The sequence below is a fragment of the Urocampus carinirostris genome, chromosome 1, assembly GCF_059441175.1.
Source record: "Urocampus carinirostris isolate Australia breed hairy pipefish chromosome 1, RoL_Ucar_1.0, whole genome shotgun sequence".
NCBI lineage: Eukaryota > Metazoa > Chordata > Actinopteri > Syngnathiformes > Syngnathidae > Urocampus > Urocampus carinirostris.
Window position 1 is genome coordinate 42,675,407 of NC_142349.1, and position 26,702 is coordinate 42,702,108.

At 39.7% G+C, this 26,702-nt stretch overlaps 2 protein-coding genes across 2 annotated transcripts; one reads left to right on the top strand and one right to left on the bottom strand.

Moving 5' to 3' along the window:
- Window positions 1-5,388: 5,388 nt before the first annotated feature.
- On the top strand, window positions 5,389-10,962 carry apol (apolipoprotein L). Its single transcript, XM_088336920.1, has 3 exons — window positions 5,389-6,005; window positions 9,731-9,853; window positions 10,017-10,962. The coding sequence occupies exons 1-3, from the start codon at window positions 5,389-5,391 to the stop codon at window positions 10,960-10,962; spliced, it is 1,686 nt and encodes a 561-aa protein (XP_088193046.1).
- Window positions 10,963-12,678: 1,716 nt separating this feature from the next.
- Window positions 12,679-22,695, bottom strand: eif3d (eukaryotic translation initiation factor 3, subunit D). The gene is made up of 16 exons (XM_088340195.1): window positions 22,542-22,695; window positions 21,752-21,877; window positions 21,626-21,671; window positions 20,938-21,074; window positions 20,777-20,862; window positions 20,439-20,511; window positions 17,681-17,802; window positions 17,473-17,605; window positions 17,170-17,317; window positions 16,964-17,094; window positions 16,799-16,884; window positions 15,231-15,360; window positions 15,019-15,161; window positions 14,651-14,843; window positions 12,851-12,947; window positions 12,679-12,769 (listed from the first exon to the last, which is right to left on the bottom strand). The coding sequence occupies exons 2-16, from the start codon at window positions 21,872-21,874 to the stop codon at window positions 12,756-12,758; spliced, it is 1,662 nt and encodes a 553-aa protein (XP_088196321.1). The 5' UTR covers window positions 21,875-21,877; window positions 22,542-22,695; the 3' UTR covers window positions 12,679-12,755.
- Between the last annotated feature and the right edge of the window lie 4,007 nt (window positions 22,696-26,702).

Below are 26,702 nucleotides of genomic sequence, written 5' to 3' on the forward strand. Positions count from 1 at the left end.
CATCCGCGTTAACAAACGCATTTTGTAGAATACGATCGCACTTTATTGTTTAAATAAACGCGTTATATAGACTAGGATCTTCCAATTGTTATAATTAGCTCGCTTTATTGTTTTAATAAGCGTTTTATATAGAATACGATCGCTTTGTGCTCGGCAAATCGCGCTGTATATACGCGGAGAAAGGCGTTTGACCGTCACACGCGTAACACGCTAATTTCACGTAATAACACCGCGATACAGGCGCAGAACATGCTATTACCATGCTCCACCCACGATTACCCGCTGAAATTTCCTGTCCTACCCATGTGTCACCACGCCCTGGCCGCGGCCAGAGCACGTCGTTCCGCGTCATTTCTGCGTCATTACCTCGTGTGCCGCCCGCGGTTAACACACGCTCAAAGTTTTGAGCAGCTAAAAACTTTTTCGCGCGGCCAACTGCGTGTGAATTTCCGACCGCGAGTAAAGCACTGCTGTATCTCGTCTATATGGCGGTCTCAAAGCGTCCAACAGTGTGTTAAGCACTGCTGTATCTCGCCTGTATGGCGACCTCAAAGCGTCCAATAGCGTCCGCCTCACAGGTAGAAATTTCTGACTGTGATTCAGCCGCAAACGGCTGTGTGACCGGGCCCTACTTACGAATGAAATTCTGGACGATCGTGCCTAAGTTGAATTTGTTTGTAAGTTGCTTCAGTGCTATATTTTGTGTGTTTATGGTTTATATAAGTATGTTTAAGGCTTGTATAAGTAAACTGTATTGTTTAGTACTAAAATAATAATAATAATATACACTATGAAGATAAATAAAGTGAGGTTTTACTTAGGAAACAGGAAGTAGAAGCCAGATTTATTTTTCAGTGTGGATGCTGGGTGACCTCTCACAGTGCCACGCGACAGGAAGAAGCACTACAGCAATGTCCTGTACTCGGAAAAAGGTGCACACGATACAAAATGTAACTTACAGCAATGTCCGGATATTTTTCGAAATCCCGAAAAAAATGATCGTATCTACTGTTTTGCGTAACTCAAATGGTCATAAGCAGGGGAGCGTCTGTAGTACATAGAAAGCCACCTAGAGGGTTCAAAATGTTAATCCTCATCATTTGTATCTGTAATATTGATTGAGGTGATCTTTTTGGGGGAAACATGTATCTTGTAATTGTTTGTTGTTGTATTAATACAAGACTTACAACCCTTTCCCGAGTGTAACTAAGCGTTGCCTTAGTCGCCCCGTGCTGACGCCCCCCCCACCGGCCTCTTGCGTGACACTTTGCGATGTTTGCGTTTGCATCAGTGAGGATTTGTTTATTTGTTGATGTAAAGAGTTCGGAACGTGATCGTCACGGCGTGTTGCTATATGGCCTGTGGGTCACGAATGTGCTGCTGAGGCCGTTGTTTTTTTTTCAGTATAGTAGCATCCCCTGTGTGTGCACGCCACCTGCTACCTGCACATGTTGCAAAAAAGAATTCAGTCCAAACCTAGTTGCAAGGCAGGAAAAGGGCTTCATGCTTTTGAAGATCCAAGTCATCATCATAGGTTAGGACATCTGAATAACAAAATATGATATGACCAGTTCAAGTTTTTGATGAATATTTGAAATTGATGCCATTAGCCACCGACACAAACACACATGAGAACACACGAGAACACCTCAATAAAATAAATTCAATAATGGCCAAAAGTAGGTTTTCAGAAGAGGATTTATTTTCAGAAGAGTAGATATTGAAAGACAGAAAATGTTTTGGGATTTTTAAACATCAAAGGGCCAAGGTTACATCAAAGCCTGCTCCGACATTAGAGAACACTAACAAAATCAAAGAACTGAAAACAAGAACGCAGAGTGCACGGAATGAATACTCACACGTGGATTGAACAACGACGAAAAGTTGTACCTCTTTGGAAAACATGAGTGCTTCTCAATCATTTTTTGTCATGCGTTAGGGTTAACCCTGTGTTGGCATCCATGTTAACTGTTTTCTTTATTGGGATCACAAAAGGCTCTGCTCCACTTTGTGTGTCATTGCTTACCCAATACTAGTTTTATAGGAACTTTGTGGGGGCTATATGTGTAACCGTGGTGTACCTGTCCCACCAAAGATCCACATTCACGTTGGACTGGATGATGAGGTTTTTATTACAGTTGCTGCAAATGAATGAGTCACAACACAACACGTGGTAAGCTTCTCTGCTGGCTTTGATCTCGTTGGCAGCTCGTTGTAGACTGCCCTAAACATATCAAAGAGCTTTTTTTTCAGTTTACATAAAGTACATTTTAGAATATTAACCATAGCATTACATTTTTACATCCATTTTAACAAGATACTTTTAACAAGAGATCATATAGTGTTATTTTTACGTTTACAATGAATTCAACATATTTTTCTTTTGTCTGAATTTCAACCATCATCATCCTTATATACCAGTATATGAGAAAATAGAAATAATAACAATAATGAGTATAAAAACGGGTGCAATTTACGTGCAAATAAATGAGTCACAACACGTGTTCTTCTATGCGACAGCGTGTTGGGGAGGCAGCGTCAAGAAGAAGGATGCCTCTCGTCTCAATAAACTGGCTAGGAAAGCAAGCTCTGTTGTGGGCAAAGAGCTGGACAGCCTAACAACAGTAGCTGAGAGACGGGCACTGGAAAAGCTGCGGTCAATCATGGACAATCCATCGCATCCACTACACAGCATTATCTCCAGACAGAAGAGCAGTTTCAGCGACAGACTGCTGTCACTGTCTTGTACTACGGACAGACTGAAGAGATCTTTTCTTCCTCATGCCATGAGGCTCTTTAACTCTACCCGGCAGAGTAAAAGCCCACAGTAAACCACACCACCTACATTGCATATTACCGAATCTTATTGCAATATGTATTCTGTGTAGCACTATTTAGTTATTCTATATAACACGCTACAGTGGGCATTTGCACGTCACACTGGGTATTTGTATATTGTATTATTTTTGCTTTATTATTGTATTGTTCTCAGCTCAGGGATGCTGCTGGAAATGTGAATTTCCCTTCGGGGATGAATCAAGTATCCATCTATCTATCTATCTATCTATCTATCTATCTGGTTAGCCTTCTCTGCTGGCTTTGATCTCTTTGATCTATGAGGGGAATTAGCATTTTAGCACAACATTCTACGTCCGGCAAAACTAACATAAAAGGCCACAGAAAAAAATCAAAAGTAAATCCAAACAGCTTAGATAGATAGATAGATAGATAGATAGATAGATAGATAGATAGATAGATAGATAGATAGATAGATACTTTATTCATCCCCGAAGGGAAATTCACATTTCCAGCAGCATCCCTGAGCTGAGAACAGTACAATAATAAGCCAAAAGAATGCTTGACAACATCAATCACATTACTGTGCATGTTGAGAGATTTGTCAGCTGTGGTTTTAATGTTTAGAATAAACTTTTTGCGGAGCACCAAAAGATCGTGTCTAACCGTTGGCAGCTCGTAGTAGACTGCCAAAAACCCCGCCTTTCGGTCACATGTCAAAAGCCAAACCAAACCCTACCCCATACCAGCAGGTAGCACTGTTGGACTCATCATTGCAGGACACTTACACAAAAACTATACAGCATATTTCAGCAGGAATTTAAATAAAACAAAAGTTATTATTACAATCGTTACATATGTAAACAAAACCCTCTGCCAAGATAATGCTACTACACCGTAGTGTAGTGGAGGTCCAATTGCACTTAACTCTGGGAAAGTTAAAAAAAGAAAGTTCCCCAAAGTCGAACGTGCCACCCTTGACAAAGATGTCCACAAGCTTCTGTCGGGTGTCGTGCAGTAATGCAGATGTATGCGTTAATAGAGTTCAAGGACAAAAATATAATAGGTACTCAAAAAAGCATTGAATGAGACAGCCAAGAGTTGCTTTATCCATACGCCATGTTAATTTAGTTTTTATAAGTACTTGGAAAAAAATTGTAACGTCACAACTAAACAATGCCTTACATTCCTCTTTCATTTGAACATCCCAAAAATTTAGTGCGGACCCATGATAACCTCAAACCGAATCTGTAGGACCCATCCAGTATTGCTGACTGTCTACATCGGGGTATGTGTGAGATGTCATACAAAAACTATCAATTTACTCCCCAGAAATGTTTAATACATCAGTGTTTTTAACTCTTTGAACTCTTAACGACCTCCAACATAGACATGAAAAATATACATGACCACACATAGACAAATCAGAAATTAACGATCGGTTGAAAGACGAAGAGGAAGCGCATCAACAACAGCAAAAACAGCTGCTTGCGCATAAACTTAAAAAACTCAGGTTCAAATGTAGCCAAAGTGATGGTGCAAATGGTTGCAGGCAGTTTAAGGTGGGCGTGGCTCCACAAAGGATCATAAAACAAGAGCTTCAAGTTTTGCTTAACTTACATAAGCATACAATTTGTAGAGAATCACCCAAAACGTTTGCACTTCATGACGTGCATTAACTTGAAGACAGGAAGATGGATGTGTCCAGGTAACGTATGTTTCCAGCATTTTCGTATTCTGTCTTGAAAAGAACTCAAAAGCATTATCAATTTGTGCGTGTTTTGAATACCACACTAGAATTTATTGTCTTCCAGAGACATAGGATGTGAGTCTCGTGAAAGGAACATGTACTTAGGTTTTTTTTTTTAAGACATTTCAAAATGTTGAAATTTCCATCACATTTCCTCATGGAACTTGCCTGGTGAACAGAATTATGACGTCAAGATAAATTATGTTGGGTTTTTATTTCATCCCAACAAGAAAATTTAAGTTGTGTGCACTTAATCTTGGGTATAAGTAACCGCTAGGACCAAGCCCAACAATGTGTTCTTCTGAAAAGACGGAAAAGAAACATGTTTTTCCAGGTTTTGATTTGTGTTATCCTGAAAGGACAGTGTTGTATTTAGCAGTTGTGGTGGCAAAACTGCAGCTCAACCTCTCTGATTTTTCGTTGACAGTAAAGACGTTAAAGACATAGTATCATTGGCCTAAATTTGGCTTAGCCAAGCAAAAAACAAAGTTCCTGTTTTTGGACAAAGCTTACTTGAAAGAGTCCCACTCATCTTTAAAGAAGCATTGGCATAAGAAATAATTCAACGGTCATATAAGTGTTAGTTTTCTAAATATTTATAGGTCAAGACATGATTGTCCACCATCCAAAAGCCTTGTGAAGGCTTGGAAAAAAATGAGAAGGAAAATGGTATGGTTTGGTCACTTTGAGTCTCCATAGTTTTCATTCTTCCTGGTGCTTTGTAGCACTCGTTTATGGTTGCACTACACAATACAGTGACATATAGTGATCAAATATAACACAGCGTCCCTTCAGGGGTGTGTGCCTAAAATTCAAACGGCAAATGTGTGTGAGGAACAACAATGGATCCCTGTGGCGCTTCCCTTGAAATTGTCATTCTTTCCCAAATCAAAGTTGTATTGTTTCCATCCAGGGACGCCTTGAGGGAGGTGTTGATCTGCTACGCTTTGGATACTGTGCATGACATAACCACAGTGTATCACTTCTGTGACAATATATCTGAATGGCAACTGCAACGGGAGAAAGAGATCAAAGCTATATTGGACATTAGCGAGAGAGCAGCGCCGAAGATGGGCAAAAACATCTCGCTTTATCTGAAGAAAAAGATGTGTGCAGGGAACACACGTGCTGCACTGGAGGTGGAACTCAAAACTGTCCTCAAGGATGTCATGCTTGGCTTGGAAGAACTGGACGTCTTTGTGGAGGCACTGGAGAGGCTGGCCACCACATCAGTGTTCCCTTTCCGGGGCGGAATAGTAAAACTGCCGCAGGGTATTGGCCCCTGCGATGTGGCCATTGCTGTGGGGGTCGCACGTCAAACCTGTGTCCTTGCAGCAGATTTGAAACAAGATCCCAAAGTCTTCTTCCTTCCCTTATTGGAGAATGCTACTGTGCTGGCATACCTTCTAGACAAATGTATACAGACTGCTGTTCAAATGTGCCTCCTCATAGACAAAAGGTAAACCACACAGCCGGGAAACAAAACTATATTTCAGGTGTGTCAACTGGGGCCGCAACTAACAATTGTTTTATCCATCAATTAATCAGTCGATTATTTTTTTTTGATTATTTGATGAATCAGATGAAAAAACAACAGTTTTAATTTCCTTCTCTAGTCAAATATCGATGTGTTGGACTGATATCAAAATAGAAGAGTATTCTACAATACAATAACGAAAAAATCCAAGTGTGTCAAACATCCAGTCATCCATTATCTGCAGCGCTTATCCTCAGTAGGGTTGCGGGGGTGCTGGACCCCATCTTAGTTGTCCTCAGGCAGTGGGCAGGGGACACCCTGAACTGGTTGCCAGCCAGTCGCAGGGAACACAGGGACAGACAAGTCCCTTGCTCATTCACACCTAGTGACAATTTGGACCTGTCAATTAACCTGAACCGCATGTTTTTGGAATGTGGGAGGAAACCGGAGAGCCTGGAGGAAACCCATGCAAGCACGGGGAGAACATTCAAACTCCACACAGGGAAGCTGGTAGCTGTATTTGATCACATAACCTCAGAACTGTGCCGCAGACGCGCTAACCACTCATCCGCCGTGCCGCCCGCGTGTCAAATAGTCAAACAAAAAACAAATGTACATACAAATATATGCTGCATATCTGCAAAAATGTAAGATATTTTTGGGGGGAGGAGAATGCAAGTACCACATCGGATCTCATCTTATTGTACATTGAACATTTTAAACAGCCCCGTGAGATGCATTCTCTGTCTGACAACTGCTATAATAAATTTGGATTTGGATCTAGATAAGTGTTTCTGAACTGGTGGGTCGGGACCCAAAAGTAGGTCACTGACCAGTTTTCAGTGGGTCACAGGCCTTTACCATGGGAAAATAATGCTAAGAAAAGAAAACAATTTAAAGTTAAACTCCTAACAGTAGATGGTGATAATTCCCTGCAAATGCAAGTTGACAGCCTCCATTTCACACCAAAATGTTTAACATGAGCAAATGCAGATACAGCAGAGAATATACGAGCCATGGATTTTATTATCTCAAAAACAAAGCCACAGAACTGAAGCGTTAGGGATTTCATTAAAAATGCAGCTAAATTCATTAAAGGGAACACAGTATTATTACTTGAAGTTGCTTTGGTTATGCTGGTCTTTTTTCTGGTGTCAATACTGTATCTACTTTAAAATGAAAAAAAAATTTTTTTTCGACACTTATGAGAATTGGATTTTTTTGTTTTGGATTTTGATCACAGCTTGTAATTATGGTAGGATGGTGGGTACAGAACAGTTGAAAACCTCTGATCAAGATGACCTCGGGCATCAGAATACGGTATTGGAGCTCCTTTTGTCAGACTAAAGTGCTACTGCGACTTTGTAGGGCATTTAATGTTGGGTCAGCATTGTTTTTGGAATTTCAAAAAATGTTGAAACATCAGTTGCAGCATTCTACATTGAAATCTCAAAAACGGTGAAAGAATTCGCTTAAAATTGTTGTACAGTCAACCCTTCAGATTAACTAAAAGGATTCTCATCCGTTTTCCTGATTTTTATTACCGGTATTTAAATTATATGTGGTACTCCGAAAAAGTCGAGACGAGTTTAAGAAAAGCAAAATGGCCGCTTTTATTCAAATAATCGATTGACCACACAAATTCACTACGGGTTTAAAAATAAATTCAATGCAATTATTATTATTTGCGGGCAGCACGGCGGCACAGTTCTGAGGTCGTGAGATCAAACCCCCTGTGTGGAATTTGCATGTTCTCCCCGTGCTTGCGTGGGTTTCCTCCGGGCACTCCGGTTTCCTCCCACATTCCAAAAAAAGATTAATTGGCCGGTCCAAATTGTCCCTGGGAGTGAATTAGCGAATGATTTGTCTGTCCCTTTGTGCCAAACGATTGGCTGGCAACCAGTTCAGGGTGTACCCTGCCCACTGCCCGAAGATAGCTGGGATGGGCTCTAGCACCCCCGCGACCCTACTGAGGATAAGCGGGGCAGATAATGGATGGATATTATTATTTGCATTGAATTAACTTACAGTACATAAATCGCGCGACACAAATAATCGATGAAATTCGTCGTTTGAATCATCGATTTTATTGATGCATGAGTGTAGTCCTAGTGTCTGCCTATGCAGAGAGAAGCACAAGAGGAACACGAGTCGGATCAAGACTTGCAGTCTTAACTTTGTTCACTGGATATTGTAAAATATTAAGTCATGTTTATTTGTATAGCCCTTAATCACGAAGAGTCTCAAAGGGCTGCACAGATCAAAGACTATTGCAAATTACAGACTACTATGACACCATCCCCCGATCCAAAACCTACATGAGGGCAAATAATACACAGATATTGTCAACATAGAATATAGGTTATTCATATGCTATAGAATAGAAGTGTGTTTTAAGCTTAGATTTAAACATTTCCACTGAGATTCCAGATCGAATCTCAGGGGGAAGATCATTCCACAGCACCGGGGCCCGGATGGAGAACGCTCTCGAACCGCATCTCCAAACCACCTACTGTAGGTGTATTTGCTGACTTCCATTTTTCAACCATACAGTTGAAAAACACCCGGTCCAATGTTATTTTACTTGAAGGGAAAGTGTGTTATATCTAGTGCCTCCTTGTGGTAAAAAAAAGTTTCCAGGAAAAAAAACAACTATTTGAAAAACACATGAACTAGTAATTAATTAGTGTTCATTTTTATAAAAAATGATAAGGTCGAGAAATTGTCATTTCCGTTTCACCATCGAATCCCTTCTTGGATTAGCGCCACGATCTTCCAGCATCCTGCTGCCACGCTCTGCCGTATATCACTGGTTTATGCTTGTATCAGAAGACACAGTGCGATCTGGTGATCAAATATTACACATTCAACCTTTAAAATTAGACACAGACGCACTTGTTAGAGCAATACGATTGCCCTTACATGCATAGATGTCTCTCTTTACCGTAAGTTTTCTACGCTATTTATCTAAGTGATTGGAAACGATTGGTTTAGCACCTGCGTTAAGAAAACAAAATTAAAAACACTTGGGTGTCTTTGCAGAAGTTTAAAGAAGCTTTATGTGATTTCTAGAAAATATCAATCATTTAAATCATTTGCACTTAGTGTTATGTGCTATTTTTGTCACTTTCCAGTTTATCTGAGAATGAATTACATTGTTGTTGCCTTTGTGTAAAACATCACAGTTCGTAAACACTACCAGAGATTAGATTTGGGTGAAGGGAAAGAGGATAACAAACCTCAATAATTGTTTTACAATTGAGTCTCACACCCTATAGTCATAATCTCAATTTAATTGTGAGCCCCCAAAAGATCCCAAACTAAGTCAAACTTTTTAGGCCATTAAATTACTGGTCCAGCCCCCCTGAGTGTTTTTTTTTCTACCATGTGGCCCCTGACCTAAAATGAGTTTGACACGCTGATCTAGTCAAACTGACAACCCTGCTGAAACTATAAATCGGAACCATCAGCAGTACTAAACGTGCAGTTGTCACAATTACGAACCCAGGCTGACGAGGATATCGAAGTCACAAATGTCAAAATGGAGGCTAAGCAATCCATGTATCTATCAGTTTTTGTATTAGTAGTTTCAGTTGATGGCTAACTTGGATTTTGATACAATTTGAAGACAGCAAATTCTAGAGTCAACTTGAAGTCTCCATTCAGTCTATTGTCGGTTAGTTTTAAATTTAAAAACGCTCTTTCAGTTGGACCTATCTGAGCGTGATCTCCAAATCTGGGATGGATGTGAAGGTATTGCTTCCTGAGGAATTATCTTCAGACGATATACCGAGGATGTTTCGTCATGTTCGACAATGTGATCAGATCAGGTACGAACATATCAATAACTGAGATCCTTGCCGGTGAAGCATTTTTCAGACCAGAGGTGGGCAACCCAGTCCTCGATGGACTCATGTCCTACATGTTTTGGGTGGTTTCCCATCCCTGCTTAAAACCATTACAGCGCTTTTGATGTTCCAGTGTCTTCTCCAGGAATGACGCAGACTTCCGGCTGGTCTTCCTGCTGCAGGAGGACACATGTCGTTGTTTCCTGGCCGAGTTTGACCAGCGTCAGCCAAGGATGTCGGAACTTTTGGACAACTTAGACCAGAACATCAAAGAGATGCTCAGGAAGAAGAAGGGAGTGAAGATCTCCTACGTGACGAGCAGTTCAGTATGCATAGCGAGTGGTGCAATTTCCATTGCTGGGCTAGCACTCATGCCGATCACAGCCGGTGTCTCCCTTGCTGTTAGTATGACCGGACTGGGTCTCAACATCGCCAGCTGGGCTAACTGCGCCATCACCTCAGTAGTGGAATACAAACTACAGCGGAAGTTTCTAAAGAAAGCCAACGAGATGACTGAGAAATACATTGAGGAGACGCAGTGTCTGGAGGACATTGCCAACCAGAATAAGCGACTGGATGACGCTGTGAGTGAAGTTCTGTGTGAGGAGCCTGTGGCCAAGAGAGTCCAATTGGTGGCAGATGCTACCTCGACTGTGAGGGCCCCTACACGCAACAAAGAGGTGGCTACGAGGGTGAGCAAATTGGTGGCACTAGGTGGAAAAGCGCTACGCAACGTCTACAAAGTGGTGGGAGACGTCCGTAACGTAGGCCGAGCAGCTCTCATGGAATCCGTAAGTGTGTCTTCTGCAACCAGAGCAGGACTCATTCCGCTGAATGGAATCTTTATTGGCATAGATATCGTTATCATTTGTGTGAACTGTGCTGCTATAGCCAAAGGGTGCGAGACCCAAATGTCACAGCTTCTCAGAGCCAGGAGTGCTATGTGGCGGGCTGAGATGGAATCCTGGCAGAGGATGCATGATTCGGTTGTGCGGGGCCTGATGACGTTCAGAGAGAATTGCGCCGTTCTAGAGACATCATTTTACAATGAAGACAGACAGGACAAAAATAATGGTTGCATCCTTCAGTAGAAGATGAACTATGGTGAATAGCTTGGCCTCAACAAATATATGAGGTAAGTAGTAGCTTGGTTCTAATCCAGGTACAAGTCGAAGGTCAGACTTTCAAAAAAATATCACTCATACAGAATGTTACAGGACACATGCAGTGGAATGCAGTAAACCAATGCAAACTAAAAGTGATAGATAACTCTTGCTGTTGGCAACAACCAAGACAACAAGCAATGGTGAATTACACTATATTTGATTCTAAACGTTGATTTCAAAATCGGATGTCCCCGTTTTTAAGAATTTGGGTACAGCACTTTTTTTGCGGGGATTGCATTTCAAAAAAGGCCGGCGGCAGTCAAATCAGCTCTTTTATTGTTTAATATCTCGGGCATCCATTTAATATGGTTGGTGTAATGAGTATAGAAGAGGCGAGCCGTTTCTTAGGAAATGAAGGGCAAATATGGAAGCTTGATGTTATTGAGAAAATGGTTGGATCGCTTTTTTCAGCCACTTTCTACCACGGAGGAGGAAGTCGCCTAACTCTTGAAGCTCAGCTTCCAAAAGTAAGTTAAACTTAACTTTATAGAGGATATTATTTTATGAAATGTTTTTTTTTTTTACTACAAAACAATACAGGTTACTCATACAGGCCTTAAACACTTATATAACCCATAAATATACATTCCATACAAAATATAGCACTAAACCAACTTACAAATTAGACTTTCGAACGATCGTCCGGAATGCATCTCGTTCGTAAGTAGGGCAGCGTCTATAAATACAGTAATCCCTAGGTTATCGCGGTTAATGGGGACCGAGACCACCCGCGAAAACTGAAAATCCGCCAAGTAGCGGCACCCCTTTAAAAATGCTTAAAAAAACGTATACAGGTATATGATATAATTAAAGAAATGGTCTGTGTTCATTTTAATGAAAGTGAAAGAGCTACCTTCTGACAATAACAACATACTTTAGCTAGCGACATCGAACGGCTTTTACAACAAATACACGAAACCACACACAATTAGCCGTGTTTAGGTAGTACAAACAACAGCTTGCTTTTGGTATAATAAAGTCAAACTTGAGATGAAATGAGACAGAAGAGAATATACTTACATCGCCGTGTTCCTCCATGATAAACTGAGCGCCACATAAGAAGGGGGTGAGGTGGGAGGAGTTAAAGGAGGGGGGAGGGGGTGAGCGAAGCGGTAACTCACCATGACTAAGCATTGTGTCAGGGCCTACCCCTGCCCTTCTCAATAAGAGTGTCCACACCGTGTCCTCAGTTGACATAAGCTCGGGCTCAATGGCGTCAAGTCAATAAATGCTTTTATTGAGAAGGTAAGGTATATTTTTTAGACACGCGAAGCTCTGAACCTGCAAAAGTGGAACCGCGAACTAGCGAAATTCCACTGTACTACTTTTATAAATGCCAACATGTTGCACTTTGGAATGACCTTACATGTTTCATGGTTCTGATCAGAGTTTCTTCTACACAATAAATGTCAGAGTGAGGGCTTGCCCAAGACGAGTTATTTCCTACTTTTTGCTAGGGGTTGTCGTTGTGAGTTGTTACTCGGCGCTTGTTAAGCATCTAAACGATACCTGGGGCTGACTGAAACGCTCCTGTTTGAATATTTAAACGTTCAAATTTATGTTGACTTTTCCATGCATGGTTGAGCTTATTTGAATACTAACCATCAAACTCTTGGACAACATTTGAAAAAAATGAAAATGTTGGCCAATTAGATTTTATTTTTTGGAAATTAAGATTTGTGTTCATGTAGGTTATATTGGTCATCCTGCGCATTGTTTCAGTTGTCTTCGTCTGGAATAACAAAAAAAAAAAATCCTGTTAGTCTTCACGACAGTGGGTCATCTTGTTAACTGAGCGTTTTTGTTGCCTTACCTTCTTCTTCCTCCTCCTCCTCTTCCTCCTCTTCTTCTTCCTCTTCTTCATCAGAGCTGAAAGTTCCGTCGGGCAGGCTGTAAACACGGATGACTTGCTGCGGGGGCAAATCACAAAGCATGTTCAATATTGTTAAGTCTTGGGGCATTGTTGAAAATTTTACTGAAAAAAATGTGCTCATCATTATGTCTTATAGCTGAAAAATATCCAATTATTTTGTGGCATACATGGCAACTGTTTTCCCTCCAATGAGTTTACAGTGCTGAGAAAAAAGCTGAGAAGTATGGGCATATGAGTGCGGTATCCACCCGACACCACAACATGAAAATGGGTCACGAATATTTTCAGTACACTGGACACCCCAACAGAATATTGAGCTCTTTCAACCTGCACTGTTTTTCAGTAATCTGCAGGAGGCACCACGCACACATACCGCTTGGGGATATTGCATTGAACCAAGATAAGGGATTTAGCTTAAATATGTTTGTTACTATGGCTGAATCTAACCGCAAGTCGATTGCACGAAAAGAAGGTTACATTTAGATGGGCTAAGTTGCTGTGTTGATTCTCTACAGCAAACTTGCTACTGACCAGGCTATCAACCGGGCTAAGATTATTCCCAAAGATTTACTGTCTATCGTCTGAGTTTTTTTTTTTTGCTATACCAATTAATCATAGTTGTGAAATGACCATCACAGCTTTGATACAAATGTATACTTTTGCTGTTTTTGTGATCAATGAAGACTTTTGAGAAATGTAATACTATATTGGTCTCTATACATCTGTTGCTTTCTTAAGAGAGGTTTCTTCTTTATTAAAGATCAATGGAATAATATCCCCCACCCCAAAAACAGAAATAAAATTAGAATTGTCTTTGTCATTGATATCAACATAGTGAATATTGTTTACAATTAGATTAAAGATGGCACTCCAGGATAAACAAGTATTACAAGACATTAAGGAAAAAAATAAGGATGAAAAGGCAAAATTATTGTATTCATTGCATTGGCTAGGACTTGAACACGGGCCTTCTGCTTTCCAAGCAAAATTGTTCCACTGAACAGAGTGATTCTGAGATGGGTGAGATACAGAGATGGGCACCAACTCACTGCAACACACTCTGGTCGCTATTGTAATGTCATCAAAGCGATCAGCGTGCCAGGAAATGAAAAAAACAATCTCACCAATTAAATCAATTAAGTGTGTTGGCTTTAGCAATTGACATCCTTCGAGATAGTTTACTATCTAATTATCGATCATAATGTATGGGCTGCAGTTGACCATTCTTCACCCCGATAAGCTAGAAATTCACAAGTTTGGTTTTATTCATCCCTGTTTTATTTTGGCATTTTCCAATGGCAGTGATCCTTGCTTTGGATGTGACAGTTTCACAGCCCCATAAACTACACTGATTTTAATTCAAATGCACCGCCTCTAACACATGATTTCTTTCTCAACGAAATCTCACAATATCCCCTCCCTTACATCAAATTTCGTCGATACAAATTTCACTGAAAGGCGAGAGGTTTTCTTGCCTGTACTAGGCACTGCAGAGTTCAAAGGTTGATATGCTGTGTAATAATATAAATGGCAGGCATAGGATCCATAAATACAGTGATTTGTTTTATTTTTGTTATGCTCCATTAGTACACGAGCTCTTGTTATTAATTAGCATAAATGTTTGCTAATTAGCCTACCTTTACCATTTACATTACAAGTGAGAATGAATCAGCCGGACTTTCGAACATGAAACTGTCAGGCCTAGCCTGAATCAGACTGACAATATTGGGGGTCATTTACCTTGTTGGGGTCCTTGAGGATGAGGTACTTGCCCTCATCAAGCTTGCGGCAGATGTCGATGACGCAGCGCAGGATGCCCCAGGCATTCTCCATGCTCAAGTTAATCTGGCTAGCAAACTCATTGGGCTTGAACTGCTGGGTGCCCAGAACCACATGGCGGGCAGAATCCTTCACGTGGTAGCGGGACACGTAGCTGTAAGAGGACATTGGGAAAAGTTATGTTTAGAATAATCTCAATATCTTGTTGACAGCTTTTTATGGTAGAATTTATTAAGTCCCCGACGCGCTTGACCACAAAATCTTGTTTTTGTAAACGATAGAAAGCCTTTACAATTCTGCAAACATAACTGTACTTGTTTAAAACTCACCCCAGTTTGAGGTACTCTGAACCAGCCAGCATGGCACAGCAGGTCCAGCGGGCCAACTTGTAACTGTTGTTTTTAAGCTCAGTAGCCAGAACCGCACCTCGCTGAGAGTCCAACTTCTGGCGCCAGTCAACACCGTTGCAATGCTGCCAGGAAGAGAATCAACCACTATTATCAAACTGTGCATGACAAAATAGTACAATTTGTCAACTTACCCTTGAGTCCCACTCATTTAGTGTCTTGATGTTGATGAAAGACACTTCCCCGTTGGCGCCTGTCATCACACCATCGTGCTCGCAGCGGACTATCAGGTCGATGTCATCTCCAAGCTTCCAGTGACGGTACCTGTAGGTGGGGATAAACAAAACAATTTATGTAAAGAAAATCAATACGTAAACTTACCCATTTTAAAGAAGAAGCTTAATATTCTATACATTGTAAACGAAGCCAGGATATATCTTATGTTTGAGGGATCTTATGTACTTTGGGATCTTAAAAGAATAAATCTGAAGATGGGTTGTTTGTGGAACAGCATGATTCTAAGAAAAAAAACATCTTCTACATACCAGTGCATGCATTTTCGTTAAAAACTGAAGGAATTAATTAAAAGTTAGTTATTAGAGGGGGGTTCTAAAACATCATTTTTCCAGTTAGGGCGCACCAAGGAGGCATTTGGTCTTAATGACTTGCAGAGTTGAAAAGTCACCAAGCTAATGTCTACTGAAGTTACAATTGATTGCGTCTTATCATTTGTACTTGAACCGTTAGTCTAGTGATTAGAGGTCGACCGATTAACGGTACAGATATTTGTAAAATTGACGCATATCGGCATCGGTATATTATTTAGCCGATTATTAACTCATTCAGTGCCATAACGTTTTCAGAAGCATTGTCCCCAAGTGTCGGCCTACATGCCGAGTATTGCACAGTATGGTGATAAACGCAAAGAAATAGTACAGACAATTAACACTTGAAATTTGTTTTCTTTCTAAAAAAAAACAAAAAAACAAAAAAAACTAAGTGCCTATGTAAGCATCGGTACAGAGAGGGATGACATTAAGTCAGAAATTGTCCTTACGACCAGAATAATGTGATACAGTCACCGGAAACATCAGGGTTTGAAAAGTTCTTGCAAAGTTCATATTCTTGCAATAAAATATTATTTTGGAAGCAAAGTACCCTTGTGTTTAAAAAGCATTGTTGAGATGTTGTTGGTATCAATAATATATACTGCAAAAGCACCCAAGTGAAAGTTCTGCTTGAAATGCATCCTTTCATCAAAAGCTGTTTTACCCAGGCGATTTCTTGGAAACAAATATTTTCAAGAAAGGTTGACTGTTGAAGCTTTCTTTTGATGTGTCCTAGGCCTATACATAGCCACAGTGCTAAATTTTCTGTAGGCTTTTAAAAATTAGTCAAAATGGAAAAAAATGTCGAACCGTCTATTTGAGAAAAACATCTGGCACTAGTTAAGCACAACACTGAGCAAAAGTCGATCCTAACTTTTCTCTTCCCCTCTTGCCTTAATCTGTATCGGCCCTGAAAAACCTATATCGGTCGATCCTTACTAGTGATGATAAAAAAATACCAACACATAAAAATAATTGATGAGGGATTTTTATGGAACATTTTATACATAAAGAAAAGACAATATCAACAATGCTTAATATCCAGTTGGGGATGCACATGCAGCATGAACCTAGTTTTCCCTAAGTCCTAAACATACATTGTAAAAATTTAGAGCATGACAGTATGAAATAGGGAGGTCTGCTTTAAAACTTACCTGTACGCAACAGACGCCACCTCGCTCTTGTCCATGTCTTCTTCCACAAAAGGATTGCTAGCGGGGAACTTGTAGCGCTCTCCACCCTGGCATCAAAGCAAACGTCTTAAAAGTTTTTGGCAGATAAAATCGGTACCCAGGAAGGCATAATGCCGTTTCTGTTACCATGCGCAAGCACTGTTGGCTAAAGTTGTGGTTTATATAGGTAGCTTCCATGGCAAGGTTGCGCGGCGAGTTAAAGGAGTTGCCCTCGTCCTGAGGCGGCTCATTAGCAGTCTCACTCACAGTCAGCAGATCTGAGGCAAAGTTAAGGACCGTCTAGTAACGGCATTTACACCACAAAGGAAAGAAGGCACCCTTTCGACACCCACCAAAGTCAGAGTTGTCTCGCTTGTCGAAAAACAGCTTGTTGCCCACTCGCTGCACGATGATGTCCCAAGAGTTGACTGAACGAGTGCAGCACATCAGGGTGGCCAAAATGGCATCCGTGGCAAACACATTGCCTTGGGTCTTGGCCAGCTAGACCGAGAGACATAACAATTCTTTTAAGAGACTGATCTCAAGTTTAACTGTTACAAATAAACCAGTACACAACAAGTAACACTGAAGGCACAAAAATGGACATAACCAGAGGAATTAATGTCAGCAGTGTAGCAGGATATTTAGGCCTGTACCTTGCGAATGACAGGGTCATCAGTGGTCGTAACAGTATGGAAGATCCTCTTGATGCTCTTCAGTTGCTTCTCATTGCGAGTGGTAATGCGGTCAAAGGCTTTGTCGTAATACTCCAAGGCGCCGCAGCACTCGCTGTAGAGAATGCAAGTGGTGTTAGGATTGAAATCACAAGGCAGGTCTGGGCAGGCAGCAGCGCACTCCACTCACATATCTACAGGGTCGGCCACCTCCATGTATCTCATCTTCATTAGTCTCGGGAAGTCCATCTCCTCCTTTACTTCCCAGTCGCTGCGCACCTCGACTGAAGAATCTCGGGGCTTCAGCTGAGCCTTGGTTTAAAAAAAAAGGTTACCTTATAAATTAAATCAGTAGAGCTTGTGTTATCATTAAGTTTCTATTTAACGTTCCGACGGGAGGCCGTCAAAACTGTTGAGAAGTGCGTCTTCTTGATGTCACCACTCATTAAAATACGCCAAGCCACATTTAAGTGGAAAGCTTAAACTCATAGGATTAAAAATATGATGACCATTTAAAAATGTCCTTCAGTAACCTCATTATCTGTCTGAAACAAGGTACCCAAAAAGTATAACTAAGTTCCAACAGCATGAGGTAAGTTACATTCAAGATTCAAGACTTTTTAATGCCGTTTGAAATCAAATTTAAGACCAAAACGACCAAAACAAAAAAAACAAAAATAAATACTGAAACTAAGACAAAAAAAAAAACACAAATATTTCTTCCACACAATACATCATTGGCTCGTAGAAATGACCTGGCACAGCCTTTAGCCATGGTGAAAATAGTTTGTCGGACAGCCATATCCCCATGGTCCAAAGTAAACACGTCTAAAATTGCTATGAGTAATGTGGGTAGACCTAAGACATGCGTCCTCTCTGCTGGGCCCGACTAAAACCACATCAACATTTTGATTTAACTGTTGATGTGCTCATGTCATGTAGCCACGAAAGTAAATCGGTGAATATTTGAAAATGATTAATGTTACTAAATCTTTTAAGTTCAAACAATTATAAATCTTCACATTTTGAAGACTTTCGCAAATTGAATTTTAGACATTTCATTGTTAATTAAGACTTTGGTTTTATAAAAATGAATTCAATGCCTTTTAAGAATTTTCAAACATTTATGAGAACCCTGTATAGTCTGTAAAAATCACTAGAAAATGCTGTCGTGTTCTAATCATGAAACGATTCTTTACTAACATGGATTCGTAACATTAATGAAATTCCAGTGACTCCAACTGTGTGAAATATTTACTCCAAAACACACAATAATGCAGACAAATGAAGAAAAAATGATCAGCCTAAAATCATTCCTGCATTGTTTGACGATCTTTGTAGTAATCTGTCCGTTTTGCTCCATAATTTACTTTAAAAAGTATATTAACTCAGGATATAATTTCCAAAATAAGCTCTATGCAGGAAAGGTCAAAGCCGACTTTACTTCCTCAGAAGGCTGGCGTCCTTCAACATCTGCAAAAAGCTCCTACAAATGTTCTATAAAACTGTTGTGGCAAGTGTCCTCTTCCATGCGACAGCGTGTTGGGGAGGCAGCCCCAAGAAGAAGGATGCCTCTCGTTTTAATAAATTGGTGAGGAAAGCGAGCTCTGTTGTGGGCACAGAGCTGGACAGCCTGACAACAGTAGCTGAGAGACGGGCACTGAAAAAGCTGCGGTCAATCATGGACAATTCATCACATCCACTACACAGCATCATCTCCAAACGGAAGAGCAGCTTCAGTGACAGACTGCTGTCAGTCTTGTTCCACGGACAGACTGAGGAGATAATTTCTTCCTCATGCCATGAGGCTCTTTAACTCCATCCAGGGGAGTAAAAGCCCACATTAAACCACACCCCCACATTGCATATTACCCTATTTTTATTACAGTGTGTATTTTATGTAGCACTATCTAAATACTCGTTACATTGGGTATTTATGTATTATATTCCTTTTACTTTATTATTGTTTTATTTTCAACACAAGAATACAGCTGGAACTATGAATTTCCCTTCGGGGATGAATAAAGTATCTATCTAAAATGGCCTTAAGCATCTGAACTTTGAAGGGGTACTGCTCTTGACCAATTGCAGGCTTTTTTCCCCCACAGTCCATGTGCCGCATTGGCCTATAAGGGCATGTATTGGGGAAAAAAAACAAAACAAAAAAAAACAAAACAAAAAAAACACACGCACAGTGTTGCCTCAATTATCAGCCAGTTAGTGAGCAATTCAAATGATGATTGGCACATTGGTTACCCAATGAAATTCCAAACATAGATGTATGCATGTGTACGGTGTGTATTCAGCTCAGACACAAACATATTGCGTAGTGCAACTCATGATCCACCATCAGTGATAGACCTCTGGAAAGATTAGTTAAATAATTACAACTTTCAAAATTGGCCAAAATACACGATTTCAGAAGTTTTTGATCCATAAACCAGTCGTATCAATATGGCCACTTTTGGAAACGCTGAGACATACCTTTAGAAAAATGTGTTAAATAAAATGTTCGGTTGATCATAAAATGACAACATTTGACCTGGGACCAAGTAAGGCTTCATGCTATACATAGTTCTCACAGACCATGTGTAACCTCAGGGGCGGCCATCTTTGATGGCAAATAGCTATGTTTACACGACTTTACAGGCAAATTTCAGCCAGCATCTAATACTTCTAAAGCCATCATAAGAAGACAAGGTGACCCATGTTATAAAGATACGCTCACAAAAACAGACAGACTGATATGAGGTAAAAATTCCAGTTACAAAAGCGGTGGACTTGCTCCCGCATATCTTTCAGATTTAAGTCCCCCCTATCTTCCTATCTAACTAAAAACTATTTTCGTCAATCAGTGGTTAAGGTTTAAAAAAGTTTTAAGTAATTTGGGTGAATGTGTCCTGTGCCCTCACGTAATTGGAGGTAATACAATGATACAAAAGACTTACTTGAGACTTTTGGTCCCACTTCTGACGCACACCAAACTGCTTCTGAAACTTCTTCTGCAGGCGCATACGATCCCTGCAAAGACAACATAAAGTTAAATAAAAGACATCATACCGACCGGTAAAACCCAATGTAAATATGTTCTGCTTTTACATGCCTACACTTTCTTGTGTAAATATTTTGTGTTCATATATATCCAAATTATTTTTATATTTACAGTCAAATGTGTAACTGAAGTGTCACGTCCAATTTTGTTGTCACAACATGTTCAACCCATTTTGTAACAATGATAAAGGTATATTCTATTCTGTTTTTAAAAATATTAGTCGTTCATCATGACCTCTCTTTTTGCTTCGCACTCTTGGGCAGTGTCTGTAGGTTGAACTGCGTCAAGTTCCTGCGGTCCTTGTCCCTGCGAAGGTTCCTCTGCAGGAAAAACACAGAGAGATTGAGCTAGACGAAATAGTCTAATTTACCTCACAATATGTGTTGCTTTATTACCTGAGCAAATCTCATGCGGTTCCTCTGGTAGGCGGTCTTCTGGATCTTGGCCGTGTCCACCAACTGGAAGCTGCTCTCGTCCTCCTCATGGAAATAAGAGTATTGGCTGCCGCCTCCAAACTGAGAGGAGTACTTATCTTTGCGCACAAAAAATAAGACATAGAATTCTCGTTAGTGTCATCTGATCCGGACACGCAGTTGCCTTCTCTCAGAGTGTACTTTTCTCACATCCTCAGTGTCCTGATTATATTGATCAGTCAGTTTGGCAGTGTAGAATTTTACTATTACAAAAGTTTTTTAGCCACACTCCTGATTTCATTTAAGACGTTTACAACTACCTCTTTTTTTATCAGCCAAGAAACAAAAAGACGTGGTCTATGTGTACACTGTGCAGACTTGCTGGACTGGTAGTTTTACATGTTGTTTAAATTGGCAACTTTTGAAAACAAATGGTTTGTTTGCTGCTTTCCTCTGCAATTGGTGACATTATTCAGTACATCTGAATACAAACTAAAAAAGGTATGTTTTGCAATAACACTTTGAAAAGGTAATCACTGTATAATAGTGTATACAACAACATCAGCAATGTCTAATCCACATCTACTCACTAATTGTAAGTACAAATATTTTACATTTTCCCTTGACCTAATCGAAATAAAAATAAAAAAGGACATTGTAAATCATTCACTTGTGTATCTTTTGTCTTGGTAAGTGGCTCCTGTCCAGTCAGCGACCTGACAAGAACAACACAATGAGAAAAGGTTGAGAGTGAATGAAGCCAAAATGTGTCAGAAAACCGTTTAAGAGAACAGACCTTTCCCAGTCGGTCTCCTTTGCTGAATGGCTGGTAAGGCATATCCTTGAACTTATCTGGTACAGCACAGGGACCCCATCCCGATGGGTTAACCTGGATCACAGGCGTGTTGAACTTTGCCATGATCTGCCACAATGAAATTGCAGCAGTTTATGTCTCCTCACACTTTGACAGTTTGTGACACGTGCGGGCTATTTGAACAGTTCAAGAGGTCTCAGTTTTCATTCAGCACAATTTTCTCCAGCAGGTCACTCCAAAAACAAGAGATACTGCTCAGTTTGCGCAGTGGGCTAGTCATCAGGGACCCATGACCATCTGTCAATCCTAGCGTGTCAGTTATTAATATAAATAGCAGTATTGCACTTTTGGGAGCTTGTTAAAATGAGGCAGTGAAAGGGTTGATTAACATACCAAGAGGTATAAATTGATAGTTGATTAGAAGCTTGCGGCCCTGACTGACAACTGTAAATGAATACAGTACAAGACACACTTTCTATTCAATTGAGCTATTTATGTCAACAATGAAATGCAATCACAAATTCACCAAACAATGAAATAGATGGACGATCATTACAAAAATATACTATGGGGTGTAGATGAAATAATTCAAAATTAATACGAGACTCCACGTTGGCTAACATTGCTAAAGCTAAGGGCGCCGTCATCGTGCCGTTGTGGCTGATTCGGTTAAGCTAACCAGCTAACAAATTGTCAATACACAACAATATTTGTTAAGGTATTACAAACAGTTGTTAGGTTTAGAAATGTTCAAGATCCCAAAAATGATTACCGTGTCCAACGTGTCACGCTAGCCCTAGATTAGGTACGGAAGTCTGCGAAAAAAAGGTTAAGGGACAAGGCCCCGGCGTGAAAGGAAGTAGCAAATTGTCGTAAGGTGGATTGTTGCCACTGTCGTAAACTGTCGCAACCGACAATGTAATTCCTTTCACAGTGCCGTTCACTGCTGTTATCTCATTTTTTGAGTATTGCGCTTCGAACGAATGTTATTGTTAATATAATTCCAAAGAGTATTTTCTGGTTTGTATACAGTTGATCTTGACGTTTTCTTGTTCATACAACTAAAACGTGTACCTGCTTTGTCGCGCAACCAACACCAGAGAGCAGTGAGTCCTCATTCTCACATTGCCTTCTGAGGCTGGGGTGTTCGGGCTTTTTGGGAAGTGGGACAGATTTGGCAAACTGAAAGTGGATTATTATTCAGCCTGGCACTCTTTTTTTAATAAATTCACCCTCCGTGAAAAGTTTGGAGTGGTTTTAGATCTGCTTTGCGAGTCTGTAACTCACCTTTGTCGCATTTTCTTCTGACTCGTAGGATCTCGTGAAAAGCGATGCTGTGTGTTAATACAGCTTCCAGTTGCTCCACCTTTTCACTGCGTTCGTTTCCATTTGGCTTGTCGTATTCAGCAAGTTTCGTCTGGCAGAACCTCTTTATTACATTCTTAAATGAAACAGCAACACTTTGAATACGGTAAGAAGACAAACAATCATTTTTAGGCAGACAGTTTGAAATTTCAATGAACAAATATCTCAGTTTCTACTTGTCCTGGAAGCGGCAGTCCTCTTTGTCAACTCTGTCTTTTTTTTTTTAATTGTTTTTGTTAAAAGTCATGTCGGAAATGGGGTAGGCTAAAATTCTCACAGAAAGCCAAGAGCAACGAAGCCGAAGGGCTACTGCCAACATCTGATAAAAGTGTGATCACAGGCTGTAACAAACTCCCAGGCCAGACTTTGGACGTGCCTGGTCTAAGGCATCGGTTTTTAACTGATTTCAGGGCCCACCATTCCCCTTTAATGTCAAGCTACAACCCAAATAAAGTAAAAAAATCTAATACTTAAATGTATCCAATGGAAGTAGTGTGCCGTCTACAGCACAGATAGTAAAACATATTCACTTTTGTCAAACAAAATCACCAGGAAAACCAAAACTATTTTATAGACACTCACATATAAGCCTATATCATATTTAAGCGACCCTGTAAAATTGCTTTAAACTATCACAATATTAAAATAAATTCTTAATAACCCTAACATAATTTATGTAGTTCATAAAGATTATTTAATGGTAAAAAGCTTAAAACCGAACATTTGAAGCCATTCAATGTATCTTCCAGCAGAGCTTCAATAGCAGACACTTTGTGTTTCACAACTATTTATTTCTTCAGTTTGATCAGTTATCCACGTTTTGACTTTTCCTTTCCCCAAATCATTAAGTTTCTTAGGCAGAAAATAGAAACAAAACCATGAAGCTGATTAACTGAACAGTTATAAGAGATCGATCAAGACATTTTTGTCATCTACTGGTAAAGAGTCTTAATTTACACTCCTTTTTTCTTCTTAGCATTATTTGGCAAAGGCCCACCAGTTGAGAAACAGTGGTCTGTGGGATAACTATATTGGACATGCTTTCTCACGCCTCATCTTTTAATGTTTATGATACTGCATGAAGAGGTTTTATGACAAATAATGTTCCACATACAGATTAATACATTCAATCATTTATTTGTGAAAGTCTCTTAAAACCCTCACAGCCTTGAAACTGTACAATCAATAATTTAAAAATAAAAGGAAAATGTTTCCACTTATTTCTTGCGCGCACACACACACACAGCATTTTTCACTCTCCCAATCCCATACCCTCAAATAGATTTTAAAAATGTTTAGTTCATTTTACAACACGGTTCCTTAACGCAAAAGCAACATGCCGACTAGGAGGTCCAGATCTGTCCTGAAAGGGTCCTATGCAGTCCCTTTTATAAATCATATAAAATCTCCCAAAGAAGTCGTGCGTACACAAAAAGATCAAACAAAACAAAATACACTTTAGTTGATTAGTCAGCGACAACACAGTTTTTACCCCCTATTTTTACATATCAAAAAAGAAAACCCCTTCAGGAATTCTTGTCATCGACATTGGCACCAATTTGAAAAACCTTAATTGGCACAAAATCAGTTGTTCCTTTTGCTTACACATCACCTAAAGTCAAAAGTCCATCAAAATAGTCAACATAAAGTGGTTGTTTGATGTCACAGAAGAAGAACATATCTGTAAATATCTGAAGAGGTTTTTCTCTCATGTTGTGCATGAACTGCTTATCCCGTTTTCAGAGCGCCATGAGTGGAAAAGTGGTAGCAGGGTCTGGCAGGAAGGAAGGAAACACATTCCCCACAACAGGAGTGTCGCTTTAAATACAAAAATCCACCACACGCCTAACACTTGTGCCAGGAACATTCTTAGGCAGCTCCATCAAGGCAAGAGTAGGGGCGGCCTCCCCCCCAAAAAAGATAGTTATCGGTCATATTTGTTCCAAAATTGACATGCTTCTACACACAAGACACTGGGATGTTTCTTTTCAAGATTTGATTGGTGGGAAATTAAACAAAAAGGAAAGAGGAAAATTAATTTAAGCACTATTTCCTTATTCATGCTATTAACTATTGTCTTAGTATTAAGTTGATAATTTTGCAAAATAATTCAAAGGTACTTTTCCCCTAAAACAACTGCTTGTTAGCAAGGAACTGTGTTTTAAATGAGTTGTAGTTATAATTTAGACCAAAAATTTCAACACTCTATGAGCACACCAAGAGAATCTTTGCAACATGGCAGTAACCAAATTAAATAAGAAAATCCTTGTTTAGAAAGGCTTGTTTGTAGTGAGGGATGTAGCAGAAATTAAAATGCATTTACATCTGTATTTTAAACCAAAACACAAGGTTAAAATCAACACATTTTGTAAATTTAAAACACCTAATTTGATTGTGTGGGTCATAAAAATGATTTGTCTCTTAGGCCTTAAGTTGGAAATGTGGTACAAATGTTCTTTTGGCGCTGCGGTTTCCGAAACTGAAAAAAAGATAGATCTGTTTTACACAGAACAAAGATAGGCAGCAAAAGAGTGAGAAAGCTTCAGAAAGAGCCAGATGAAAGCATGTTGAATGAAGTCTGGATCACATTGATGATGAAGAAGCCCTCGTGAGATCCAAGGAGCAAATATCACAAGATTCAGGGGTGCAATTAAAATATTATGCCATCTTCTCTTTTCACCATACAAATATATGTACAATATGGTGGACAATATACTCGATACGTATGGTGAACCAATTAATGGAACACTTCATAAGAGCTCCCTGAATACAATGTGGGATCTCAGGAGATTCGGACAGGTAGACTAAACTGATTTTTCAACAAATACTGATAAATTGCCAAATATTCATTCATTAAAACATTGACCAATATTGATAACTATCCGTTTAAATACTGTTTATTCAAAAAAAATGCCCAGGGCCTCTTAACAGTAAGTCTTCTGATTTGTCTGCTCGATCAAGAAAGCAGATTTTATTTTTTTACCTTCGTGTTGGGAGAAAAAAATATACCCATCACATGTACTATGAAATTCAGATATCCACATTTTTTGTCAACCTTCTTTCATATTGTATAGATTAAAACGGTAATGTGTGAAGCACATTGTAGAGCGCTTTGGGAGGTTTATAGTGACTTGAAAAGTGCTCTATAAATACAGACCACTCAATTCGGTAAATACATATATCGACTGTATTACCTTTACAGTAAGTTTAAATTCATATATGAAGTCAATTCATTGATTAATTTAGATTATTTACAATTTATTAAACATATTTACTATGGGGCTTTGCTGACTCTTCATGGTTCCTTAACACAAATATGCTATAAAATAGTGGCAAGGCACTACTTTACCCTACATTATATCCCTCATTTCACTTCAACATAGTTCCTTGGGAACAATATGGCACACCATAAGGCTGAATTAAATATGCATTGCTTTGGCCTAAGCAAAAAAAACAACGTTTCAGATTTTTAAGCAAATATAAGGGCCAGTGGTGAAAAATAAGAAAATAAAGTCCCAAATACACTTATTGATTTACAAGTGATAAATATGTGGGAAGTGGAAATATA

Bases quoted from the DNA above. Each gene is read 5' to 3' on its own strand.
- apol (XM_088336920.1), top strand. From the start codon at position 5,389: ATGGATCCCTGTGGCGCTTCCCTTGAAATTGTCATTCTTTCCCAAATC. The intron at 6,006-9,730 runs GTAAACCACACA...ACGCTCTTTCAG, and splicing joins TGCCTCCTCATAGACAAAAG to TTGGACCTATCTGAGCGTGA. The intron at 9,854-10,016 runs GTACGAACATAT...TGTCTTCTCCAG, and splicing joins CGACAATGTGATCAGATCAG to GAATGACGCAGACTTCCGGC.
- eif3d (XM_088340195.1), bottom strand. From the start codon at position 21,874: ATGGCAAAGTTCAACACGCCTGTGATCCAGGTTAACCCATCGGGATGG. The intron at 21,075-21,625 runs GTGAATGATTTA...TTGTGCGCAAAG, and splicing joins CCAAGACAAAAGATACACAA to ATAAGTACTCCTCTCAGTTT. The intron at 15,361-16,798 runs GTAAGTTTTAAA...CCCCACCTACAG, and splicing joins GTGGCGTCTGTTGCGTACAG to GTACCGTCACTGGAAGCTTG.